This window comes from Grus americana, chromosome 3 (genome assembly GCF_028858705.1).
Source record: "Grus americana isolate bGruAme1 chromosome 3, bGruAme1.mat, whole genome shotgun sequence".
Taxonomy (NCBI): Eukaryota; Metazoa; Chordata; class Aves; order Gruiformes; family Gruidae; genus Grus; species Grus americana.
Genome location: NC_072854.1, coordinates 55,184,900 through 55,205,399, shown reverse-complemented (window position 1 = coordinate 55,205,399; position 20,500 = coordinate 55,184,900). Strand labels below are relative to the sequence as shown.

At 41.3% G+C, this 20,500-nt stretch overlaps 1 protein-coding gene across 1 annotated transcript in view; it reads right to left on the bottom strand.

Moving 5' to 3' along the window:
• SLC35F1 (solute carrier family 35 member F1) overlaps positions 1-20,500 on the bottom strand; it is a 262,370-nt gene that overhangs the window by 9,309 nt on the left and 232,561 nt on the right. The window contains exon 7 of the mRNA XM_054819545.1: positions 17,861-18,015. Within this exon, the coding sequence (XP_054675520.1) occupies positions 17,861-18,015 (155 nt within the window). The remainder of the gene's footprint in view (positions 1-17,860; positions 18,016-20,500) is intronic.

The window sequence follows — 20,500 nt, the reverse complement described above, 5'->3', positions numbered from 1 at the left end:
GCCAGAAACCACGGCAGCAGTAAGGTCTAGCTGACCGCAGAAAATATATGGTGAAATCAGTCTGACTTTCTGTTATCCATGCACAAATTCTTTTACATTACAAGAGACTAGAACCCAAAGATGTCTGCAGTGGTTTTTCTTGTTTTGGTTTGGTTTTAAATAAAATACCTTACAGCAGTGCTACATACAATTGTGGATGAAGTTTACAAAACCCATTTGAATTTTAGTTCATATACAGTATTTTTGCTCCAAGTGAATCAAAATTAGGCATTTTGGGAGTAAGTCAAGCATCACAAGATTTCTAAAATAAAGCAGAACAACATAAAGGTATCCGATAACTTAGCATTTTTAAAAATCCAGAATGAACAATTAAGCCTTTCAAAATTTACTCCCTACTGTTTCTTATCCACTGCTTCTTACCATCTCTCTGTGCAAACTTGTACTTCATACATCCTTAAAACGTCATGGCTAAAACACTACTACTATTTCCACTTGAGAGTCTTGTGCTTTAAAGTAATCCAGTTGAAAAGATAGGTGTAAAATAAACTTCTTGGTGGGGGAGCAAACGTTGCATCTGATGTCATGGTCTAGAATAGTGATAAGACAATGACAATAGAAGAAAAAAAGAAAGGAAAACTGTTCAGAAGGCAGTAAAATCATGCCGGGGTCTGGAGAGAGCGAGTTGTTCTTCAGTACACGGCTCATGAATTTAGAGGGGAAAGCAGGAAGAAAGGGCATCGCTGTATCACTGCACTGACTGACTGCTGTAGGGGGAATCTGCAGACAAGTAGTTCTGACTGACACAGATGTCCACACCCACGTTACCACTGACACTAGGGCAAAACGATACCCAAAGTGACAAAACCAGACAGATGCGAGTCTGCAGAAAAGCCCACACAAAGAACCTCAGTCATTTGCTAATTCGGGTTTTACACTCAGCTATCATGATAATGATCATGACTGTTATTACAATGGTTATGAAAAAGCAAATTCTCTTTTACTGAGTCCATTGAACTGGAAATAGTCTGCAGGAGCAGACTACTGGAGCTGCACGCTCCAACTCCATTTGTATTTCACAACAGCAGCCGCAGACTGAATCTCTTGGTAGGTAATATGAAGCTCAGCTCCTAGCCTATGGCAACCTAACCGTGCTTTTTAAGTCTTTAAAAGGAATTTTTTGTTGTATGAAAATGTAACTGAAATTTTAGAATTTAGAACTGAAATTTAGAATTGTCATGTTTCATATATTCAGTGATAAAGTATGAAATGGAATAACCACCTTTTCCCCTACTTCCTCTAGAAATTCTCCACATTTAATTAATAAAGAAATCAGGTCTATTGTTTCAAATTTTAAACCTTAGAGAGAAGCGATCTCCTCAGAATTGCACTGATGAAGAGGGACAAAAATGTACCTATCAGGTGGAGTTCACTTAGTCCCGTATTTCTGTTGACACCCTCCATGCTCTCCAGAGAGGCAGCTCCCACCAACATCTTATTCCAATCAGTGGGTCTGTGCAGTCAGATGAACCTCTCTGTTTTCCGAACTAATTCAGTTTGTAGCATACGCTGCACAGCCCATCAAAGCTCAGGCCAACAGGGGATCCTGCACTGACTTATGTCTTTTCCCCCTGGGTAATTTCACACATGAGTACCTGAGTGGACTGAGCGAAGGGAGTTAAAACCAAATTTCTCTCAATATCTTTTATATAGCAAACAGACATTTCCACTTGGTTTGATGAATTGATCAAGAGACTGAGCTTCTTTTCGCACTGTTTTCTATTTTTGCCTCCAATGTAGCAAATGGAGTTCACCGTGATCAAGCGCAGAAGTTGCGCTGTGGTATGCACACACTCTTCAGCCAGCAGCAGTGCCAGGAAGGGTGAGGGCTCTGAGAGCTATGAATTCACACAGTGCTTTCACTTGCATAGCTGGATATTACAGACATATTACTTTATTAATAGGAATGGGAGGCCGCATCCTAGTCGTAGCTCATATTGCTCTCTGGTGACTCCCTCGGCTCAGACCCATGAGGATCTGGACAAATTTGTCTTAGGTCAGGACTCTGACTCACTCAGACTATTACTGACTATTTTTGTCCCAGCCTGCAAGGAAGATGTCCCTTTGGGATTCAGGGTCTGCCCTGCTCTTTATCAGGAGAACGATCTGCTGGTTCAGAGTCAGTTACTGCTGTCTACCTTCAGAGGTGACAGAGAAAGACCCGACTTTCGGCTGATCACTGATCCCAGGTGGGAGTTATGGGCAGAATATTTCCTAGGAATACGTAGACATCTTTCCAAGTAGACGACAGAACTAAGCTCTAGGCATGTGATGATACATCTTTGTCATCAATAGAAATTGGGGCAGCCACCAACAGTGAAACACAGTATTTTGTAAAACCCAAATGGCACCAAACACCAGAAGGGCTGCTGTGAGTTTTCCAGACCGCATTCGAACAGATAAAACTGATCCACCTGAAGCTTTATATGTCCTGCCAAATCTCTCAGAGATCGTTAGTCTAGAGATCTCTAAAGGGAGCCAAACCACTGAGATATGGTTTAGCATGCCTTCTCAGGTCTCCAACTGCAGAAGCTTGAACCCCTGAGTAGAAGTGTTGGCTCTCTTGTTGAGAAGGGTACCAAGGGGTGCTAACTTCTGGGCAGTCAGTATGTCCACTACCAGCAGGATTGCATTATCTTCACACTTCAATGACCTCCAGCTATTTCCAAGGCAAGCTGTGAGGATATAGTCTTAAGTGATGACTTAAGGTCCTAGCGTGCCCTCTGAACTCAGCTGAGATGCAAAGTGAAACGTGTCGCTCGTTCTTCCATATCTTTTTTTTTTTTTCTTTGCTGTCCATTGGCAGTCTCATAAGAAGTTTTTCACTGGAAGAAGGAGGCTTGAGCTGCAGGACATGTCCCAACACATCATTGTTGCTCATGCCAGCCAGAACCCAAAGCAAGAAGCATCTGGCTTGCTTCAATGATAGTGAAAACCTGACATCAGCCTCTTTGCCATTTGGTCAAAACAAAGAAGCCAAAGGAAGTTTCGCCTCCGTCATTTCATGCATGAGAGAAAAGCCGTACTCCTCAATTCCCGCTGACTGCTTGCCTCAATGTGCTCTAACTCAGATGAAATGCTGCCCGTTACTATGGCTAATCAACTCCTGCTTATACTGAATTGCAAATGTTGCATAGAAATTGTGATGTGAAATAATCATGTGACACATTTTCTCTATTTTCCAGTTGACTTTCAAAGATTCTGTACAAGTGCTTGCAGGTTTTACTGTAGGTAAAACATAGTGGTCCGTGCTTTCTGTCTTATAGCAGCACACTCTATTTCCATCCTTGCATGGTGTTTGCTGGTGGGCACAGTTTAACTGGTAAGCCTGTGGTGAGTGGGCAAGTCCTAAACTCTTAGATGCTGACGTTATCTATACTGGAGAAAAAGGAGGAGGGGGTTAACAGAAAACTGTCATCACAAATTCTGTTAAAGTTGAGGAAACTTCATAGTTTTCCTGGCATTCATTGGTGGAATAAAACAAACTTATTGAGAAAACAGATAGCATTTGGAGAAAAACATCTGAGGTTGATGTAGGCTCCTGTAAGGCAAATACTGGTTTTGCACAAATCTGCATAATTTCATGCTTCTCAAATGGTATCATCAGAAAAATTTCATAATAGGCTGTCCTTTCTAAATACATGCCTGTTAGGGCAAAATATTTGTGTGAAATGGCTTATCTTCCTTTCCTTTCACTGCTCTAATTTCCTGTGAGCAACCTAACTGTGGGATAAGGGGGCTTCATTTCTGGTTATTTTATATCAGTCACTTGGCAAGAGAGTGGTAAAGCCGTTATCCTTTCAAATGTTCTTAATGCTACAAGGAAGAGCACGACAGAAACGCTTATAAAAATAAAAACAATTCCCCCTCCCCACTTTTACCTTTCAATATTCTTTGCTGGTTTGCTCTGTCAGCTCTCAGTTGCCGTGTGTCTTTCTGGTTTTGTGTGTAAGTATTTAATATAGTAGCACCTGTCTGCTGTACTTGATTCTGTATTACTGTATATGAGGCTAACTGTGTTCAATGTGTTCAAAACCAAGGTTACAATAATTGATTCATCTTGGATCCTTTGTTTATATTTTCCTGCTGAATTTAACAATATATTCCTGCAGTAATGCTCTCCCAGAATGGCGTTCTTTTCTCTCAGCCATACAAATGGGGAGCACTCCCATCGTGAGAAACAAGGACCACGCAGCTGTGGTTACCCTTACCACGAGGGACCATGCAAGCTGTCTGGAGGGAGTGTCACACGGCTGTTTTGCATTGGGGTTCTCCGTGGTCTGGCGTGCTTGCTGCAGGCAACGTAAGGCCAAACTCCAGGAGCTCCAAGAGCTCTCAACCAAATCAGTTCACAAGACAGGCACATGAGGGAATCACAAGAGAGAGCATGTCCTAAGGCTTCGAATCCAAGCCCTGTTACTGTGTATAACCAGATCACATATTCCATCTGGCAAATACACCCTGTCCTCCTGCAAGCATTATTAGGGTTTTTGTCCACTCCTCCTAATCTATTTGAAGTCTGTTCTGGAACCTCCCTGCTATGATCACCAAAAAGTCCCCCTAATTTGTATTCCAAATTTATGCTTTCTCAGTTTTCACCTGTATGTTCTTACGCCTTTAGCTCAAGTAATTCCCCTTTCCTCCCTGTGAATTTATAGATTAATTTATATATGTTGAGGTATCATAGTCCCTCTCAGTCCATCAGAAATCAAAGCTATGGTACATACAGCAAATATTCTTTAGGATTTGTATATTCAGTATGTTGTTAGAAGATGCATGCTTACTCTGTCAAGGCTTGAAGCAAATAAGAAAAAGCTCTGGTGGCCCTCTTGGGCTGACCAAAAATCTCCAGAGCTACAGCTAGCAAAGTGCTGTCGTGAGATTATAAATTGTCCCATCCTATGGCATTAGCACTTCTCCATCAATACTAGGAGTACCTAGACTGACACATTTGGAAACAGCTTTGTCACAACCGTGCTCAAATTCCTCCCATCTGTTGCCACAGACATTACCTCGCGCTTTGTGCTTCATAGCATTTCTCAATGTCATCCAGGTATTGTTGCCTGATGATTTTAAATCTTCTTCCTACTGAGGGTGCCAAAGCTATTGCTACAGTCACTACACAGGACCAGTCTTCAGACCAACTCTTTGGGACCTCAATCAGTGAGCTCCTTCTAGCAAGCTGGTTCTCTCTCAGCACATTGCCTTGTCCTTTATCCTCATTAGCCAGTTTCTTACCTAGCTTCCAATCTTTACAGTGCTAATTCTGTTCTTTAGCTTAACTGGTAATTTTCTACACTGCACTGTACAAAAGCCTTACAGATTAGATCTACCATTCGACTTCTGTCTCCAAAAATCTGCTACATTATCAAATAGACATCAAATTCAGATTGGATGATTTACCTTTTGTGAACCAGGTTGCATTTTATCCAATTTTCCATTTATCTCTATGTCCCTAATTATTCCTCCCTGGTGTCTACTTCTGATTTTAGTTTATTGCCTACTTCATATAGAATTCTTCCAACTGTCTATATTCCGAGGCTTGAAAGTATTCAGATTATTGTGTTCTGTTTCTACTTCTAATGTCATAATTTCTATTTCTATTAATTATCATTCATAGTCTCATATTTAACTCTCATCCTTACTGAATGTGACAGAAGTTCCTGATTTCATTTTGCTGCCAAATTACAGGTTGTTTAATTTTGCCCTCTGCTGTCTTTGCATAGTGAAACTATTTCTTCTCTTCATAAACAAGAACATTTTGTTGTTTGTTTCACTTCTTCATTGCGAAGCTTGGTTTATCTTCTACAGCAATTAGACTTTACTCTTTTTCACCTGCACAGTAGCAGTTTTCTTTTATCATTATTCTTTATTCCTTGTTTTCACTGTATTTCTAACAATATTTTTAAATGGATGGTTTGTCCAGTTGCATCTGGAGCTCTCCCCTACCATTTGCCTCTTGTACTTAAGATACAAAATCCAGATTACTTTAAGTCAGAGCTATTTCAAATTTCCTTCAAACCATATATGAGCCTGTTAAACACCTGAAAGAGCAGATACTCTTGCTTGCTAAACTTAACACATGCAGGTGGTGGGAATAACTCCAGAAGTTTACTCCAGTTAATTAAGGTAAGTTGCTTAGCAGCACTGCTGATGAGAAGCATCTACCCCACATCATGGGTTTGAAAGCTTCCAGTTTAGTGGGAAGTGGGAGTTTAAAAAAAAAAAAGATGCTTTTTTGAAGACTTTCTAGCAGTTAATAAAATACCCTACTGCTTAGATTGAAAACATGTAGAAGTGATGTGTACATAACATGTAGATGTCATGTCTGCCTGTTGACCCATCCTTCATTTTGGTAGGAAATAGAAGGTTATTTGGATGCTTTAACCCTGTATGTCTGTAGCATTCATTGATTTGGCTGGTAGGAGGCACAACTGGAGTAAGCACTTCAATCCAGTTAGTTAATCAAAACAGATAAATTAATTCCTTTCCAATTTGATGTATATTTCTTCCTGGTGGCTCATGGACCATGTGGATGGCCAGGCATTATTCTTAACACCCTTCTTAAATATTCTACCTTCTTTTCTGGTCACTTCTGGAAACAAGGACTTACTCAACTCCATAAGAAATCTCCAAATTTATAATGCAGCTATGTCATTTAACCCTTACCATTTGCTTGGTAGATCAGTCTGTCTACATCTCTGGGAAACTTCTAGCCTTTGTTTCCATATGCTAAGGTAGAAATAGCATTCAGTTCGAAGAATCGTAATTTGGAAATCTTTGTAGGTTTTTGGTATTTGAACCTTATTTAAGCTTCTGAATGCAGCTGCTGCTTTGCTAATTCATGACTTTTTTTTTGGCTGTTTCCTCTGGGTTGCAAATTATTGCTGAGGTATGTAACTCAACACGTTCATTGTACTCCCTTCAAAAGGGACTTGGGAAATGCTGAGGTTCTCATTTAATTCCTGCCCCGCCCCCCCCCCCCAATAATTATGAAACTAAGCCTCCTGGTCTTTGTTTTCATATTCATTGAATATCATTTAGAAAAAGTATGTTGCCGGTAAGATCCAGCTCTTTTAACAGGATGTCTTTGTTATGTTTTTCTGTTTGTGCTTTTTCTTGTGATAAAGAAAGTATTTGTTACAATATTTTTTGCTTTCTGCAGTTCATTTAAACCACTTTCTCGTTCTCTGTTGTTATGCACTTGTATTGCTTCACTCCCCCAAATTTCCTTTTTCAGCCCATGCTCAGCAGCACCTTTAAAACCCACATGGTTTTGTTGAAGATTTATCATTCAAGAGCCAGTTATTTCCAGTAACACAAAGATTTCCATTAATATGTCTGCACTTTCATATTAGGTAGGAATGATAAGTACTTCACCTTTACCTTCCACATGACTTTTCACTACTTTTTCCAAAACACTATTTATTTCCTTCAGAGAGTAAGGATTAAACTTCATAATGTACTCTGTGGTATATCTAAGTGATCTCTGAACACCTTTTCCTTATATTGAAACACAAAACTAATTCAAACAAGGTAATATGTGAGATGACTGTTACTTGCCTCCAAGTGCTCAAAGCCCACTGTTATGATACTCAGCTTTCTGCATTACTGTAAGTTAATAATATCCAATTATTAACTCCAAATGAACATGATTAATGGACAGAAGTCTTATGCTAAACGTAAGGATACCGCTGCATGCTCCACCAGTACAATGCTGTTGCCTCTCTTCGTCTGCTATAGTGCTCATGCGTCTGGAGTGTTGTTGAGCCAGAGGTGGGGACAGAAGAGACTAGTGGGATCACCTCTTCTGACTGCCGACAGCAGTGACTTCAAATTACATACAAAATGAAACAACATCCTGAATTACACTCCCCTCCCCTAACTCCTTAACCATTTCTCACTAGTTCCCTAAACACTGCTCCCCCTCACCTACCCCTGCCAAGAAATCAGTGAAGGCTTGGGGATGATGGACTCAACATTCTACAAGATGTTGAAAATTCAGGTCCCATGGCAGTGATGTAAATTACCTTCTTCAAGCGGTCAGAGTATATTCCTGTTTATTTATCCATGTTCAACTCATTCTCCAAAGACAATTCTTTGTTCAAGACACTTAAGAAAGAGTAATTTATAACAACTGAAAGCAATACTAACCCTCAGCTTAACATCATCTGTATGGAGAAATGTCAATGCTGGAAACTTACAGTCCTGTGGTTCCTCTTCATTTTGTAGGAAAAAGTAGAGGAAGCTAATAGGTTCTATGCTAGGACTTAAAACCTTTGTTCATTATTTTGTTTGAAAAATAAGAACTTCTCACTATAAGGAAACTACACCACTTTCCCAGTGCCTTGTAGATCAGAGAACTTAAGTGGTTCGTTGCAAGCAAGTCTGACCATCAATTTAAGTAGATTACACAGACAGATACACTGTCTCTTTTCTTTCTCTGGGGACTGCCTGTGAACAGGCTGATTTTACACACTTGTTTACTACAGTTAACATTTATATTGTTTTTTCATTTTATGTATTCTTTTGAGTAGTCAATATCCATTAGACAATTTGCTATCCAATATGACCAAAGGCAGAACTCGGTCACACAGTGGTGCTTTTTTTTATCCCCTGACTGGTTGGATAGTCAGTATAAACTGCTAGTTACTTCAGTCTGAAATTGGTTCTATTTAGTGATTACAGGAGTTTCAACTGGCCTCAAACACCTTTTATACAAATGAAAATTTACTTGCATACCTACATTATGCACAAATTTAAAAAGAGTATAAATGTGTCAAATTGAAAAGCTCTTTTGAATTTGCAAACAAATCTTTTCACATTTTAACACTTTTAAGCTATGCAGAAAGATGTGATACTGAGTCATAAAAAGATTTGATTCAAAAATTACACACAATAAAAAAGGGGGAGAAATGGAGAAAGAAAAATTACAACCATCTAATCATTGATACAAAAAAATAAAAAAAACATACTATGAGTTGACAACCAGGTGTGGAGTAGCAAGGCACATAACAGTGCTGTGGTCAGTAAACCCTGTTAACCAGTCGGTAAACCTGTTAACTAAGAATATTAAGAAATCTAAATTATATAATTAAGAGACTATAAACCCAAGCATAGGTAGGTAGATCAACTTCTGGCTGTTCTCTTGCTGTAATTATGAACTAGTTCCTGGCTAGGAAACCAAACCATTGTTCTGTAATTAAAGAAAAGAAAAAAATTCCTAAACTGAGACGTGAAACAGAAACAGAAGTTCTTCCAAGAACAGAAATCCTGCATTTGCTTCTTTTATAAAACACCTAAATCTGTTGTTTCTAAAACAAAGTATGCTTGCTGGAAACTCTGCAACTGCTGACTGCAGCTGCCAGGATAATCTCCATGGCAGATGCTTGGAAGCCTTAGAAGTTCCTTCTTGGGGTTCTGGGCTGTCTAATGCAGAACTGAGATTTGTTCTCTGGCTTCCAAAATCCATGAGCTGCGTAACTTGTGTTTTCTTGTGCCTGAGACCTTCCAGTCCTAGGATATCTGCCTGAAAACATTGGAAAATGTGCACTGCTGCAACCTCTTAGATGAGTGGGCAAAACAGCAGTCAGGGTCTGGGAAATGCCAGCCCATGTTTCCTTGGGAGCATACTGAAAACAGGATGTTTTCACTTAGCACTTCTGTTCTGATAATTAGGCATTTCCAACTAAAATGTATTTTGCTAGAAAACTCCTAACTAGTTCTGTTGTGAGGAGTCTTTTAACATGAGACCAAAAAAAAAAAAAATTAATCCCAAGCTAAAAGCCCTGAAAACAACCTACAAAAGTTGACATTTATGATGAGCTAGTGTCTGAAAAAATATAATTGAAATTGAAGCTTTCATCGTAACTTCTGCAATACAAATGCTACATCTTTTACACTCTTTTTGATGGCTCCGATACGGTAAGTATCTATGCTTCACTATTCATGCTTTGCAATAACGAATCTATTGCAAGATAACACTGTGAAAGGAAGAGATATCCTTTTAACAATGCAGTATTTTCAGAAATCTGCCATGTCTGCTCTGTGTTGTTAAAAATCTACTGTCAGACTGTGCAACATCTTGGTGGGAGTCTTTTCATTTTCCAGCTTCTACTCTTTTTTGTCATTTTACTTCATAGGTTTTTTATTGCATGGCATCCTGCACTCTTGGACAAAGGGTGGGTGGATGTGGCCCTTTCTGTCACAGGAATATACATTCAAGTGTGACCAAAGACACACCTAACTCCTTTTCACCTCAAGGTAGCTCTTCAAATATAGACATCTAACAATTTTTAAGTGATTATAATTTGGAGGAGGAAATTAAGATAAATAAATACATAAATACATTTAAAGAAATGTGGAAAAGAAGCTTTTAAGATGCCACTTAGATGAAAGGCATGCAGACAGTACAGCTTCATGAGAACAGAGTTGTTGAGAGGGAATCCCACTGTAAGAAATTTAGTACTCTGGAAAAGAAAGGGAAACATGCATGTAGGTGTCTGCACATTACCAATGGCATAAAGAATTAACTAGTAATATGATTTATCCTCATTATTAGCAAAAGCTTAGAAGTCTTCACCAGGATAAAGGCCCTGTGAGATTAAATTCCATTCAAACAGAGAATTTATGGGTCAAGCAGCTTACGTATCCAATTTCATCCGGAAAATGTCCTAAAGTATATATGACTGAGGAAGTAATAACGTAAAAAATAGTTGTTTAGCCTGCACTGCCTGCTTTACTAGAAATAATGAGGCACCACTGACAACACCACTGTCAAAGTTTAAAATACATATGTGTCAGTCCCCTAACAAGTGCAAGCAAAGAAAAGGATCTTACTGACTTCAGCTTATACTTGCAGATAAGTTTGGAAAAAAAAAAAAAAGGTGAGAACATAATTTGAAGTATTTTCTCACCTCGGTCAGATGATTGGGAAAAGTCTCTCAGGTGTTTATGGATGGCTGCCAAGTAAAAATCAAACTAATAAACAAATAAACAATCCTCCCCGAAACCAACTCTATCTCCAGCTCCCAAACCACAGACATCATATCCATCCTTCATTAACAAAACCCAGGACTGTCTGAAGCATATAGAGTCACAATAAGGCACGGTCTTTATCTCCACAGTCATGAAACTGTGAATTTTTTTAAAGGTTATTCCTTGAGTGGCAGACTTTCCTAATTTAGGAAAATGAACTGAAGCCCAGTAAAGGCAGCAGAAAAGCTCATATTGGCTTCAGCAGTTTGGATCAGGATGGTAAAGTACACGCTTTTCATGGAGGTTCCTAATTCTTTGTTTCCAGTAAGCGCCAAATTTTCATCTCAGTGAAGCTTACATAAATCCCCAATTCATGGGCATTGCTTAGGATCTCTGCTGACAAAAATGAAATTGGAACCTATTGCCCCCAACTTGTACCCTCTCTTCTCCATTATGTTAAAAAGCAGTCTCCTTCATGGCTTGTTTTCTGATGTAATGAGAAGGCTGTCATCTGCTCCTTTTCATTGCAGGGACTCTGCTGTTAGGATTAGCATTGAAAAGTCATTTTTAGAAGCATCAGCAAGTGAGGTTTTGGCTAGCATGATTTCAGATTTCTGGTGCCGAAAGGTTTTGAGTATCATGTTGTACTGGGTTTTTATGGCAAGGTTTTGGTAGTGGGGGGACTACAAAGGTGGCTTCTGTGAGAAGCTGCTAGAAGCTTCTCCCATGTCCGATTGAGCCAATGCCAGCTGGCTGCAAGACGGACCCACCACTGGACAAGGCCGAGCCCATCAGCAGCAGTGGTAGCGCCTCTGGGGTAACATAGTTAAGAATGGGAAAGAAAACCCACACAAGAGAAACTGCAGCCAGGGAGAGGAGTGAGAAGATGTGAGAGGAACAACTCTGCAGACACCAAGGTCAGTGCAGAAGGAGGGGGAGGAGGTGCTCCAGGCACCAGAGCAGAGATTCCCCTGCAGCCTGTGGAGAAGACCATGGTGAGGCAGGCTGTCCCCCTGCAGCCCATGGAGGTCCACGGTGGAGCAGGTGGATGCCTGAAGGAGGCTGTGGCCCATGGGAAGCCCACACTGGAGCAGGGTCCTGGCAGGACCTGTGGCCCCATGGAGAGAGGGGCCCAGGCTGGAGCAGGTTTGCTGGCAGGACTTGTGACCCCGTGGGGGACCCACGCTGGAGCAGTTCATGAAGAATGGCAGCCCGTGGGAAGGACTCACGTTGGAGAAGCTGGTGGAGGACTGTCTCCTGTGGGAGGGACCCCACGCTGGAGCAGGGGAAGAGTGTGAGGAGTCCTCCCCGTGAGGAGGAAGGAGCAGCAGAGACACCGTGTGATGAACTGACTGCACCCCCCATTCCCCGTCCCTCTGTGCTACTCAGGGGGAGGGGGAGGTAGAGAAATTTGGGAGTGAAGTTGAGCCTGGGAAGAAAGGAGGGGTGGGGGTAAGGTGTTTTAAGATTTGGTTTTATTTCTTATTATCCTACTCTGATTTGAATTATAATAAATTAAATTAATTTTCCCCAAGTCAAGTCTGTTTTGCCTGTGACAGTAATTGGTGAGTGATCTCTCCCTGCCCTTATCCTGGTCCACGACCCTTTTGTTACATTTTCTCTCTCCTGTCCAGCTGAGGGGAGTTATAGAGTGGCTTTGGTGGGCACCTGGTGTCCAGCCAGGGTCAACCCATCACACATGTTTATCTGTGTAGCCAAGTCCTTTGTCACAGATATTCACCACAATTCTAAATCAAGATATATGACTTCCTTGATTTATTATGAAATATAAGCATTTTCTTCATTTGGAAATTGCTACTATATCCAGAAATTCTGAATTTTTACAGCTGCATCTTGGATAAAATGCTGAATGAATTTGCCAAGGCAGAATATAATTGATTGTGCTTGGCTCGCTAGGTAATGACATAATACAGCATGACTTGACCTACTGGTGCAGAACACAATCAGTATGCATGCTCTAGCTGGTGGAAAACGTAAAATAAACTGCTTAGATTATTTAGCGAGAACCCAATTTGCTTAGAATGACTACAGCACAACATACGGCTTGCAAATGAAAAGTATGAACTTTGAAAATGCAAATAAAAATAAAGCTAAGGCTGAGACTAAAATGTAAAAAAGAACACCTCCGAAGCAAAAAACAACTGAAGTTATACAAAAGTTCCAACCCTGTACACCGGGGACCTGTCCCTGCATTTCCCAGCACCACTGGTGTCAGCGTATCCATGACAAAGAACGACTATCACAGTCTCTGACAGGGCAAGGACAGTCCTGTTAATCAGAACATTAAATTTCCTCCATGGTATGCCTAGACACCCCTCTGCACAGCATCTCTCATCATTTGCATTGCATCTTCCTGTCTGGTTCCAAAGCTGTTTACCATCGTGTCTATATATAGAAAGCGTGGGTGAAACCCAACCAGGAAAGCAGCCCCTGGGCTCTGCTGTGCAGGCTCATTCCCCATGCTGCAGCGGCACTGTGGATTCCTCCTGCCTGTGAGGGGTGGGAAAGAGCCTTCTGCAGGCTGGCTTTGCTACTCCTGGAAACACTGAAGTTCACAGAAACCAAGAAATCAAGGCAAAGCTCAAACCAAAAGATGAGTTTGAAAGACATGAGGTGAAGAGGAATGTGATAGTACAGGATAACATCATCATCTGTTAAGTTTTAGGGCTCTGGTGGGCTTTGTTTTTCCAAGCGGGAGATAATTTAATTGTGCTTAAGAAGAAGATGAAATGAGAACAGATAGTTAGGAAAGTTTTGACATCAAAATTGTATAAAATATATCAATATGGTGAGAATTCAAAAAAAAGGATTGAAGATGTGGAGTTGTATACTTAAGTGCTATGGCAGTGGCCAATATTCAGCCACCAAAGAGGTCAGACACATTTCGTTATGCACTGGAATATTTGGAATCAATTACTGATTACAGAAGAACTAAAAAGAGAGCTTTTATTTCAGGGATGCAGATAATTTTAAGAATGATGCACTACAATCTAGTCATCAATCTCAAACTGAAAGTCATAAATCATCACATTTTAATACAATAACACATTGAACAATTAACACCTTGAATTACAAGTATATCACCAGAGCTGTGTCAAGTTAACATGCTGTATTTCTAGCTTTCACAGGCCTGGGAACTGTTCAATGTACTACAAAGATATCTGTATATGGGGTAAGAATATAAATGCAGCTGTTTATAAACTCACTGTCCCGCAAGTCGTGATGTTGCAAGTCTACATTATAAAAAAATGAATTGCTAAGGAATAAAAACACTTCAAAGGCAATCTTCCCCTCAGTTTGGTTTCAGAGGCTCTAAAGCCCGGTTAAACTCATTTCCTGTATTTTCCATGGATTTTCCATGGATTTACTGCTATAGGTGCAATAAACCTGTCTGGTGATAAAAGTAACAGCACAGGGAAAAAATCATAACTGTTTCTTGAAAGCCTCATAAAATTATATTCTGCAAGGGGCATTAAACCACTCAGTTGATCCTAATTCAGCATAAAACCATTTGCTTCCCAGTGAAGTGGTGCTGTGCCCATTGGTCAGGGCAGCAATAAGCAGAAGGAGCTGCGTATCTGAAGGAGATGTACAGTTGGGCTGGGAACGAAACAGCTTTTTAGAAGCTAGAAAACAAGCAAGTGTACACAGTCTTAGGAGGGGAATTAATTTAGATCATGTAATGTTAACATGCTAGACTTCATTACTGAGTGCAAGTCGCACATTTCACAATTCTTCTTCCTCATATAAAATGATACCTGATAGTAAACCAGAAAGAAAAGGAGGAGGTGATCTGACTAAGGATAAAAACATGGTAACTAAAGAAGTAACCAGATAACTAAGTAGATTTTTAAAACTAGACGGTCTCTGAATGCAGCCTCTCTTTTCAAATATCCTCTGCAACGTAAGTTTGAAGGTGTGTTGGGTTTGCATGGCAAGGTTTTGGTAGCGGGGGGGCTACAGGGGTGGCTTCTGTGAGAAGCTGCTAGAAGCTTCCCCTGTGTCTGACAGAGCCAATGCCAGCTGGCTCCAAGAGGGACCCACCACTGGCCAAGGCCAAGCCAGTCAGCACCTCTGTGATAACATATTTAAGAATGGAAAAAAAACAGTGAGAGCGAACTTTTGCAGCCGGAGGGAGGAGTGAGAAGATGTAAGAAACTCTGCAGACACCAAGGTCAGTGCAGATGGAGGGGGAGGAGGAGCTCCAGGCGCCGGAGCAGAGATCCCCCTGCAGCCCGTGGTGAAGACCATGGTGAAGCAGGCTGTCCCCCTGCAGCCCATGGAGGAAGGATGGGGGGGTGTAGAGATTCCACCTGCAGCCTGTGGAGGACCCCACACTGGAGCAGGTGGAGGCACCTGAAGGAGGCTGCGGCCCGTGGGAAGCCCACGCTGGAGCAAGTTCCTGGCAGGACCTGTGGACCCATGCAGAGGGGAACCCACGCCAGGGCAGGTTTGCTGGCAGGACTTGTGACCCCGTGGGGGACCCATGCTGGAGCAGTTTGCTCCTGAAGGTCTGCACCCCATGGAAGAGACCACGCTGGAGCAGTTCGTGAAGGACTGTAGCCCATGGGAGAGACTCAAGTTGGAGAAGTTTGACTTTCTCCCGTGAGAGGGACTCCATGCTGGAGCAGGGGAACAATGAGAGGAGTCCTCCCCCTGAGGATGAAGAAGCGGCAGAAACACCGTGTGATGAACTGACCGTAACCCCCATTCCCCATCCCCCTGTGCCGCTGAGGAGGGGGAAGGTTGAAGCCGGGAGTGAAGTCGAGCCCGGGAAGATGGGAGGGGTGGGGGGAGGTGTTTTAAGAGTTGATTTTATTTTCTCATTCCTCTACTCTGTTTTGCTTAGTAATAAATTAGATGAATTTCCTCTCTCAGTTCGGTCTGTTTTGCCCATGATGATAATTAGTGAGTGATCTCTCCCTGTCCTTATCTCGACCCACAAGCATTTCGTTATGCCTTTTCTCCCCTGTTTAGTGAATGAGGGGAGTGAGAGAGCGGCTCTGGTGGGCACCTGGCCCCCAGCCAGGGTCAACCCACCACAGAAGGGTATGAAAGAAGACACTAAGCACTTGGGAGGTTGATACTACATTTCAGGTAAAGGCCCTTCCAAAAAGTCCTGACAAAGGCCTTCTCCTTATCAACACTTCAGCTGGGAAGAACAAAGAAGAGACACACACGAGTTATATGGATTGCAGGATGAGTACAAAGCACAAAGGAAAAGCAGTGATGAAAAATGTAAATACAGTCTTACTATCTATGGGGTAACAGGCTTCCTTTAGTATGAGAATAACGTTGATAACACGCTGATGGTTTTAGTTGTTGCTAGGTAGTTGTAGTGTCTACACCAAGTCAAGGGCTTTTCAGCTTCCCATGCCCTGCCAGGTGCACAAGGAGCTGGGAGAGCACAGCCAGGACAGCTGGCCCAGCCTGGCCAGAGGGATATTCCCTGCCATAGAACGTCATGCTCTGGATAGAACTGGGGAAGCTGGCCGTGAGGTGGGATCGCTGCTTGGAAACAGACTGGGCATCGGGTTGTGGGTTTTTTTTTTCCCTTCCACATGTGGTGAGCAATTGCATTTGTGCATCATTTGGGGTATTATTATTATTATTACTACTATTATTATTATGATTCTCTTCCTTTGTTATCCTAGTAAACTGTCTTTATCTCAACCCATGAGATTTTTTTTCCATTCTCCTTTCCATCCCTTTGTCGGGGGGAGAGGCGAGCGAGCGGCTGCGTGGTGCTCGGTTACTGGCTGGGGTTAAACCACAACAGGTAGAAAGAACAAGAAACCAAATCACCATGAGACAGACCTGCAAAGCAGCAGACAACCTCTACATTGTGTTCGCAGTCAAACTTTTGTTTCTATACTTGCTTTCCCTCTGTCTGCAAAATTATTAAAGCCATAAAACCAAAATAAAAGGCAATAGTGAAAAACATTTTGTGTTGGACTCTGAAGCTTTTTGAACTTTCACTGTCTCATTCAGATTAATTCAGGTACCGCTAGTATCACAAAATCTGATTTGTGTTGGTTAGCTACTCAGAATTTTAAGGCTTACATTTAGCTAACACTTCTCTGGGCCACCATTTTAGCTATCAAGTTACCTCCCTCTTATGAATAAATGATGGTACAAAGCAATTGCCTCCAGCACCATGATGCTGCTTTCATATGATGGACACTGGGGGGGCATACTTGTGAATAATGAAGTGCCATTCCTTGTAATCGGGGAGCGAATGTGTGCCTGTACAACACAATGTTTTAAATATTAGAGGACCTGAGAGGTAAAAGTCTAATTTAACACAAATCTGCTGCACATTTTGGCATTTACACTAACAGGTAAGCCATTGCTTTGGCTGACAAAAAAGGTGTGATTCATGGACAACTACAAGTTATAAATTCAGAATCAGCATGAATGAAACGACCTTGCTCCCAGGCAAAAAAAAAAAAAATCTATGGGATTTTTGGAAGAGTCCTTCCCTTCATGCTGCCACCCTGGGTCTGGTCACAACAGTTGAAAGTTACCTCTGACAAGTAAAATGAAATTAGTGATACAGTAGCAGATGAACAGGTACTCAAATCTTAAAACTTGTACCAATGAGACCAAATGAGCTCTCTTTGAAAACTGGAAATCATAAAATAAAATTGGTTTTGGCGTGGGAAGCCTGGAGTATAAAAAAATTCTGCATTTTTTACTGCGTAGATCTAACAAAGCTTGGAGGCTTCTTTTGTTTCATTGTTCTGCATTGATGTCTCTTCAGGCATACTGCTATTACCCAAATACATCTGTCATTTCCACATACCTTGTAGTGGAAGAGGAATAATCCACAGAAGAGGCTGTACAGGTCAGCTGTGAGTAGGGAAAGGTTGACGGCAGTAGCACTGGTTTTCTTTATGACCACCGGCATAAAGCTGTAGAGGCCAAACATACAGGCGCTAAACCCAACATACAACAAGCCTGCAGAAGAGAAACAAGAGGCTAAGTGACCTTTCATAGCCTGCAGAAATGACTCGTGTTGGGAGGAAGGAGGCTGTGTTTTTAGAAAAGAATGAATAATGCTTTTTCAAAGAAACATGGATTCAAATTATTGATACACACACACATATATATAGATTAAGAAAATAATTCTAAATATATAAGAAAACTAGTGAAAACCATATCAGCAGTGGACATGAGGTCCTTTCTCTGTGGTCTCTGTAATAGCAGTGCTGTTTTAAATTGATGTCTTATGCTAATAGTGAATACCTCATGTCCAACATAAATTTGGATGAAATGATGCATTTGGACACAACAAATCTAGTCTCGTATGGAGCGGAATGTCCCCAACACCAACTGAGTTCGGCCCAGTTGGATGGAGCACACAATATTTTCTGGGAATGGACCCAAAAAATGAATGCAGAAGTATTTGCAGAGGAGTTAATGAGCCAATGGATGAATGCATGAGGATAAGTTCTCAAGTGTCAGAGGTCCTAGTCCTATTTTGCCACCAAACGTGACAAATCACAGTTTTGCACCTCTGCTTCCCTACTCCTTTTTGTCTGCCTTCCTTAATAAAACTTTCTGGAGCTGAGACTCTTTCTTGCTACATATTTACAGACTGCCTCACACAAATTAGATTGTTAGACACTAATATAATAAAAATAAATTACAGTAAAAATCTAATTTCATTTAAAAACCTAAATAACTTACTGGGAAGGAATTCATTGCTTCAGTTATTATTTGATAAATCCCAAGGCAAATTAATCAATATGAAGTTAAAAAACAGCAAACACTTCACTCATCTGCTCTCATGCAAATGATATTTCTTAGGCTGCCGTATGCTGCAGAATTCCCAGCTGATATGTGCACGAGCCTAAATTTAGACTCACGCCAGCTCTTCAGAGCATGTTGTTATCGACTAAAAGTTGCAGAAAATCTGATTGCCAAAGTCCTGAAAGGGATTAGAAGGGGGAAAAAAAGCCCATATGATTTATATCTGCTTGTGGATCCACTTAGTTAAAAACTCTAGAAAAGCTATCTAAAGGACAAAATCAGCCGTGATCGTTTGAGTTCCTTAGAGCATCTGAACTGAAGGGTACATTCATCTGAAACAAATACAGCAGTCACAAAATGTCAATGTCCATATATCAATTGTTATGGCATGATAATGAATTTGAATTTATATTCAGAATATGGATAACCATGCTTAGAACTGCTTTTAATAACAAGTAGCAAATTTCTAAGGTGTGCATTGTATATGGGTAACAACAGAATCAGCCTTGGGCAGTGCTTGAAAGAGTTGCTTTATGCAAACTCTGCAACTCTTCTCTAGTAGGCAAATGACTGCGTCAAATGGAGTGTAGTTTTGATCAATGAGAAATTGTTTGCATACATGAGCATTAAGTCAGCTTTTCTTCCAGGCTTAAATCAAGAACAGGTGAGGCACAAAACCCATTCTGGACCCAAAGTCAGCATTCCCAAAGTACACTCTGCAGATCACCAGCTGGTCCACCCAGCCCCTGCTAGTCATTCTGGATTTAACACACATATTCAGGTGCTTTGCTGGGCTGTGCTCTCAACTAACAGTATAATTTTATGGTGCTGCCTCAGTGGTCACATTCTTTGGCAGCCAACTCAATGCACTTCACTGCCTACTTTTCCAAAGGGCATTTCAGTTCCAGTGGAAAATTGCTTAAACTGTAGCTGTCCTATCAGAGGTGAATATAAAGTGGCATTTCATTTACATCTTATAAATACATGTAATACCCACCAGCTGGATCACATTTAGTGGTGACAATAAGCAAACTAGAAATGACATCATGGTTTTCAGATATTGCTTTGTAGAGGGCAAGTTTTTGGACTAAAAATAGGTTTTAAGTCAAAGGCTTGGAGTCTCAGCTTCCTTGGGTACCCCTACAGTGCAAATGGCAGCCTCAGGAATCACCACTAGTGCTGCAGTCCCAGGTGCTGGGACCTGTGTCTAACCAGGCATTGAGTCACCAGCACCAATTACCTGTAGGAGGCACTGGAAGGAAGCAACCTGGTACGTTAGGAGGTGCTTTTGTAATGATCTGCTGATCAGCTGGTCTGTGTTAAAACCCTGAGAAGGTCATAATTTGTAACTGTCTGCTTTCAGATGTGTCGGCATTGTCCTGAACTGAAGGCTTAATGTGCATGAAGGCAGCTGTGGGCAGGATTCATTACACCTAACTCTGGGCACATACTGAGGGTTGGTGGTCAGTGAAGACTGGAAAATTTCAGGGGTTGGACTGTCCAACCTCTTTTACACACCAACTTTAGCACAGTATGATTTGTGTCATGTCTGTTTATTGTGGCTGATGATAAAGGGAGTCTGCTTATCTAAATCAGATGGCCACATCCCAGGTCCACCAGGTTGGTCAAAGGGATCCCATCTTGTCTGTCAGTGTTCACCCTGATGGGTAAGGTCACTGGTTTTGCCTGG